At 41.6% G+C, this 7,500-nt stretch overlaps 1 protein-coding gene across 2 annotated transcripts in view; it reads left to right on the forward strand.

The window, feature by feature from the left end:
• Positions 1–7,500, forward strand: part of syde2 (synapse defective 1, Rho GTPase, homolog 2 (C. elegans)) — a 47,210-nt gene that overhangs the window by 19,459 nt on the left and 20,251 nt on the right. For both annotated transcript variants that reach the window (XM_051661415.1, XM_051661416.1), the window contains exon 3: positions 4,709–5,829. In XM_051661415.1, coding sequence (XP_051517375.1) covers positions 4,709–5,829 — 1,121 coding nt within the window. The remainder of the gene's footprint in view (positions 1–4,708; positions 5,830–7,500) is intronic.

Genomic DNA, 7,500 nt, shown 5'->3' on the forward strand with positions numbered 1-7,500 from the left:
AGAAAACAGGTGGTACTTCATACTTGATTACTTGCACTACTTGATTACTTGGGAACAAGATTACTTGCGGTATTTTTTTAACACGTAATTTTTTACATAATTAATAGCACTAAATTAACACGTTAAATCGACAGCGCTAATATATATATATATATATATATATATATATATATATATATATATATATATATATATATATATATATATATATATTTTATTTGTAATTATTTAAATATAAGTATTTATAATTATTTCATCATTATATATTGAATTATTGTTATTTGAGGGGCTTTCTTAGCAAATATTTATTCATGCGATTAATTAATTCGCATACTGTGTAATTAATTCGATTACAAATTTGATTGATTTTCAGCCCTAGTTTAAAGAAACAGGTTAAAAAAACAAGTTAAGCTCCGTTTACAGCGCATGTGGCTTAACATATGTGTCGTCCCTCCTTTGTTTAAACTCAGCACCTTTAAGCTGGGGTAGAAGACAATATTTTAACACTGAAACAATTAAATGGGGTTTTGTTTACATTTCATTTTTGGGCAGTTGAAGATTGAACATTCTGTCAATGTAAGTCTATGGGATTTTTCTGGGTTTTGATAGTCCGCTGTGCGCAAACCGTAATTCCGTAATAAAAATAGTCTTTCTCCTTCTTTCTAATGGCCTCTTCATACTGGCATCTCTCTCTCTCTCTTTCTCTTTCTGTCTCTCTTTAACAGAATCAGGTCTTTGTTTTATCCGGGCGGGTAAGTAGCAGATCAGACAGCGGGTGTTGAGGGAGACCCTGATCTGCGGCAACAGAGCTGCTCTTGTAGTAATGCAGACGAACATGTCATATGGTCAGAGAGAGGGAGAGGAAGGAAAGCGATCTACGTTGCATGTACGACTTTAATAGAAATCTGATTTGTCAGCCGTTGCATAAGGACTGCAGTCACATGCTGCTGCCTCTTCGGCGATTCCTCGTAAAATGAATCTACTTATCGTGAGAGGAAGAGTGAATTACGCTGAGGCTGATGCAGTGATTTAACCGCAGCGCTCTCGGCCACTGAAGGTCCTCTGTGATATTCTGGAATATCTCTCTGCTCTGGAATGTTCCACAGATGTCCTGTGTTTGTGATTTGTGAGACTGAGCTGGGAAGGGACTTTTTGGGATATATGAAGTTATTATGTTGTGTGTGTGTGTGTGTGTGTGTTGACAGTAAATGTGGTCTGAAAGGGAGCAAACAGACGAGAAGGAACGAGAGAAGGAATAATGGGCTGAGATGGACCAATATTGTTGTTTTTTTATGTATACAATTGTACGTAAATGTCTGATATCCAATATGCAAACTGATTTTTAATTAGTTTCTGCTTTTTGGCATGATAATAACCATAATAATAATAATAATAATAATAATAATATCTCAATAAATCATCAGACTACAGCTATAAAATATAGCATGCATTATGAATATTTGAATAATGTTAATATTATTATTATTTATTCCATTATATTTATGCAAAGTTATTTTGCGATCTAAATGTCTCACTGTAATGCTTAAAATTTTATGCGTGTCTCACTTGAGAAAGAGAGGTTGCGTTGTAAAAAGTAAGTACTTTATAATGCTATAGAAAATTAATCAACACCTTGGAATGTCTGTTACCCAATCAGAATCAAGAATTCCACAATAGAGCACAACAGTGCCCGCCCACTTTTTCAGCCGTCTGGGTTCCAGAAGTATTTTCCCCATTCATTTCTTCCATAGACTTTTCATAAAATCCTTTATTAAAGAGTTGTGCACCATGAACCAAACCAACCAGCTCCGAGGAGAATCACAACATCACTAAATTTGTTTTTAGGCAATAAAGTATTTGAAAATCGGACAAAAAGACACAGGTGCAAGACTGTGTACTTACCGTCTTTCATGAGGGCACAAACTATAATCCCATAAAGAATGGTGAATAATGTAATTGAAAAAAATATATATAATATATATAAAACTATTGATTTTAGGTTGTTGATTATAAGTACAGAAACATTATATTTTACATTATACCGCAAAATATACCGATATGTACAAATATACAGAGACTGACTTGATTACGTAATTTACAGCGCGGCATGGGAGCACGCGGTCGCCCCGAGGCACGTTTTCACGGGTTTCATTGGCCACGGTTCTCTGATTGGTGGATCCTTCTCTGCTGTACCGTGGGTAATGTAGTTGTTTACTATAAATTAATCTATCAAACACGATTTTTTAAACAATGAAGATGAAATAACGTGGACGGATGGCTTCAATGGAAGCATATACCATCAGTGGATAACAGGGCCGTCCCAAGCCTTTATGGGGCCCAGGGCTGGATTAGTAATCTGGCATACTGGGCATTTTCCCAGTAGGCCGACGCACTTTGGTGCTGATCAGGGGCGGACTGGCCATCGGGAAAACCGGGCGGGCCGGTGGGCTGGCCGTGAAATGGGCCGAATGGGCCGCGATAAGCTGAAATGAGCCACCACGTTATGCAGAACGGGCCACAAAACGGTTCCGCGATATGCCAAAGGGGGCAGCAATATGCAGAAAAGGACAGCGACACCCCCCCGCTCAACAACTTCACGATTTGACAGTTTCTCTTCCCAGTCCACCCCTGAAGGGGCCCTAAGCAGAATTTGATTTGGGGCCCCTTGGTGTCGCCAATACAATTGACTGTTGTCAATGCTTGATTATTCGCACACTATAAAATCTAACACACCCATTATCAATTTTATTAGTTGTAGCTGTGTTGCTTACATCATACATTTACATTTATGCATTTAGCAGACACTTTTATCCAAAGCAACTTACAGTGCACTTATTACAGGGACAATGCCCCCCGGAGCAAGCTGGAGTTAAGTGCCTTGCTCAAGGACACAGTGGTGGTGGCTGTGGGGATCAAACCAGCAACCTTTTACTAGTTAAAGATTACTAGTTATGTGCTTTAGCCCACTACATCACCATCATACCAATGTCTGCCTGGCACAGTTTTTAATTGTAACAGTAGCAAACCCACAAGAGTATTCAGAACATTCAACTACAAATAAAATAACTTAAGATAAACAGCATCTTCTTATATAAAAAATGCTGCTTTTCTTCAGTCAACTAACTGTCTGACTGTGCTTGCATCCTGCAGCCCGTTAACATAATATTGTGTTTAATATTGCGTTTTTGTATAATTACCATTCTCCACTGACATAATATATCACAAAAAACAAAAAAAATCAAGCTGTCATTTTATGTGCTCTTGGGGGCCCCCTGGTGGCCACGGGAGCCCGAAGCAACCACTTAGTTCGCTTATGCCTAGGGCCAGCTCTGATGAACAACCTCGTAGCTCACGGTAGGTCTGTCTTTAAAGGTTTATAAGTTATAGTTGAAAATCATTTCAATTATGGGATAAAATAACGGGGTTTTTACTTCCAGAACCAGACTGTTGGTTCTGTTGATATCCCATTCATTTTCTCCATAGAAAAATAGATTTTTAGATAAACTTTTAAATACAGACCTACCGTGAGCTACGAAATTGTTATGTGATGGTATATGCTTCTGTTAAAGCCATCAGCCCCCATTGTTGCTTAATTTTATTTAAAATTGTGAGTAATAGTGGAATTTCTGGTGAAGAACTACACTACCCATAAATCCAGAAGAGAAAGATCCACCAATCAGAAAATCGCTGTCAACAAAGGGCGCAAAAAGAGCTCGGCAGCGAATGTCCAATCCCATGACGCACTGTGAATAATGCATTCGAGTTGGTCTCCCTACAACTCTTAATTATTTTGCAATTAATTATTTTTATTTTTTTCAATTTGGAATGCCCAATTCCCAGTGTGCTCTAAGTCCTCGTGGTGGCGTAGTGACTCGCCTCAATCTGGGTGGTGGAGGACGAATCTCAGTTGCCTCCGCGTCTGAGACCGTCAATCCGCGCATCTTATCACGTGTCTTGTTGAGCGCGTTACCGCGGAGACATAGCGTGTGTGGAGGCTCACGCTATTCTCCGCGGCATCCACGCACAACTCAGCACGCGCCCCACCGAGAGCGAACCACATTATAGCGACCACGAGGAGGTTACCCCATGTGACTCTACTCTCCCTAGCAACCGGGCCAATTTGGTTGCTTAGGAGACCTGACTGGAGTCACTCAGCACACCCTGGATTCGAACTCACGACTCCAGGAGTGGTAGTCAGCGTCAATACTCGCTGAGCTACCCAGGCCCCCTGCAATTAACTTCTTAATCTTAAGTATATTGATTCAATACTCACAACTTTAAGTCAATAGTTTTACATTTTTTAAATGATGTCATTTGCAGTGCTTCACAGGATTGTTGTTCAGTGCACAGTTTGTTCCTTTGTGTTTTTGTCCAATTAAAAAAATATTTTTTGCTTTAAATCAAAGTTTATAATGTTGTGATTTACCTCAGAGCTGGTTGGTTTAGTTCATTGCTTACAACTCTTTTATGAAAGATTTTATGAAACCCCATGGGGAAAAAAAATGAATGGAAAAACAACATTTCCGCAACCAAGAAGGCTGAAAAAGTGGGTGGGCACAATTACGCTCTATGGCATGCTATAAAATACACTTTAAACACACACTCAAGCGTTACTGGGATTATCTCAGGGTCAGCTAAGACCTCGGGGGCAAATTTCATAATGAATAGGGCAATTTACTTATGCAACCCCCTCTTTTTCTTCCAACAGATGCGTCAGAGCAGTCCACTGGTGGTCTGTCTCCCTCCTCTAGTCCAAACCCGGCTAAAAGAAGCAACGCTATGAACTGGTCTCTTCCCGATAAAATCAAGTCACCGCGGACTGTCCGAAAACTCTCCATGAAGATGAAGAAATTGCCCGATCTCAGTCGGAAGCTTAGCGTTAAAGGGAACCTCGCTAGCAGTGCGGCAGGCAGTAACAGCCAGTCAGAGCCTAAAGCCAGTAGGATGCCAGAACTGGGGCATTCCCAGTCCCGATGGTCGCCAGCAGGTGTAGCGACTGCATTGGCGAGCGGTAACGTGATTTGGCGGTACCATTTGGACAGCAGCGTTTCAACACGACACAACTGTGATAAGAGACGGAGCAACAGTGGCGGTGTTCCCAAATCGGCCAGTAAGGGAGGTTACCTCAGCGACGGGGACTCACCCGAACTTGTGGCGAAGTCAGGCAATCATGGAACGTCAGAAAGAAAGAACACCAAAGCTCGGGAACGGGATCCTAACGGGAACGGCGGAAGCCAGAAGCTTCCCGGCACGGAGCTGGATATCGATGCCTTCCGGTCGTACAGTTTCTCCGATCAGCCGAAGTGTCTAACATATATCTCTGGACTTATGAGTCTGCACTTTTATGGCGCAGAGGACCTGAAACCTCTGCGGGTCGATTCCCGTGATGTCTACTGCGCCATCCAAGTGGATTCCGTCAATAAGGCCCGAACGGCGCTTTTGACGTGTCGCACGGCCTTCTTGGACATGGACCACACCTTCAACATCGATTTGGAGAATGCTCAGCACCTTAAACTCGTTGTGTTTAGCTGGGAGTCGATGCCGCGGCGAAACCGCGTGTGCTGCCATGGAACTGTAGTTCTGCCTGTGCTGTTCCGCGTGAGGAAGACACACCAGCTCGCGGTCCGTCTGGAGCCACGCGGAATGATCTATGTGAAGTTGAGCCTGATGGAGCAGAGGCAAAACTCTCTGGATGGCCAAGACGGTGACCACGTGTCGCAGGTGTTCGGCGTGGAGGCTCGGCGCGTGGTCGAATGGGAGGCGTCTGGACTGATGGTTCCGCTGCTCATCGAGAAGTGTATCGCTGAGATCGAGAGGAGGGGCTGCCAGGTGCGTGGACAAAGTAATTCTTTGTGGTTCTTTCATCTGTATGCATCCCACTTACCAATTCTGTAATTTAAAGATAAATGGGCGAATTCACTAAGCAGTTGCGCCACTTCCACGCAAAACTCATACTCGTCATATTCACTAACAACCCACAATCTGTTTTGAGCAGGCGCAATCAGCGCTGAAATAGTGCTGCATCTTGATGATTTAACTAGTCATTGTCATTCCTTTCCTCACAAACACGCCTCCTTTCTATTTAAATTAGGCTTATTGTAGTTTGCTCATTGCTTTATTCTCAAAGCTCTGTGCGCAATTAACATCGTGCAATAACCACCTGAGGTAAGCAGGCAGTAAACTAAATTTTACAATATTTAAAGGAAATGTTTTAGTACATTTTCCATCAATCATGGCAACAGTTTTTCATCAAATATTGATCAGATATTGGGGAAGAGCTTAATGATCTGGCATATACAGTATACTATGCACGATGTAGTCGAGTGCACAATAAACAGGTCGCAATTCATCCTTAAGCTACGTTTAAGCAGCGTTTTCGTTTCCGAAACGCTCTTCGTCCACACTGACGTTTTTAAGGGTTCTCCAAAAGTTTCTCGTCCACACTGAAAACGTATGAAATCTCTTAAATTCCATTTACTGTGCATACACATAAATCACCATTCCACATACGGTCTGAAACGCAATTGTCCTCATTTTCCATCTCCAGACAGCAATTCCGAATAAATTCCCATCGCCTTTCAAGGAATGCAATGTGAAGGTTGTACAAAGTAACATTTATCTTTAACAGCACTATTAAAGTGAATATCAGGCACAACAACACCTCTACAACACAGGCCGCCATCTTGATTGTTTTGGGTTGGATGGATCACATGACTGTGTCACATGACAAAAAATACATCCGTTTTCAGATATGTCCGTTTTCCCTGTCCACACTTCAACGAGAAGACGGCATTTTCAAATTTATCTACTTGGGATAGCGTTTTCGAAAAACTACGTTTTTGATATACAAAAATGCAGTCTCAGTGTGAACATAGAGAAAAAGATGCGTTTTTAACTAAAACATTTTAGTGTGGATAGTGTGCGCTTTTTTTGGATGTACACTTTACATCCTTTACACTTGTTGATTTCACGTTTTTTTGGAGTACACTAGCATTTAGATGACCTCAAAGCTAAAACACAGAATAAAAGCCACAAAACTTCAAGATTGATTACACAGGGTTTTTAAAATCTTGAAGTCCAGTTTAATGAATAGAGACAGCTTTAAGTGAACCATTTGTAAGTTAACTTCCTGAATAGCATCAACACTTTCTAAATGTTTGTTGAGCAGCCTGGCATGTCAACATCTGGCTGACCACTGACGTGAGACTGGGGCGGGACTATCTGTTTGTAATTTTCCAATTCGTTTGGTGCTGCTGGTGGTGCAGAAATGGCACAGTTTGCCTTGAAATGTATCTGAAGTCCTCTGTCATTTGTAAGGTTCGGTTAAAGTTAGCTCACCAAAGTCCTTGTCCACTGACATTACACTTACACACAAGCTTCGCAAGGCCTCTCCATGGTTTGTGTACCCAGGCATATTGCCAAATTCCAGCCATTCATCTCCATTATAAACCTGCACACACACACTATCTATTTCTGTTACAGTGTCACCCAGATTTTAAA

Source organism: Myxocyprinus asiaticus, chromosome 29, assembly GCF_019703515.2.
Source record: "Myxocyprinus asiaticus isolate MX2 ecotype Aquarium Trade chromosome 29, UBuf_Myxa_2, whole genome shotgun sequence".
NCBI classification, from domain to species: domain Eukaryota; kingdom Metazoa; phylum Chordata; class Actinopteri; order Cypriniformes; family Catostomidae; genus Myxocyprinus; species Myxocyprinus asiaticus.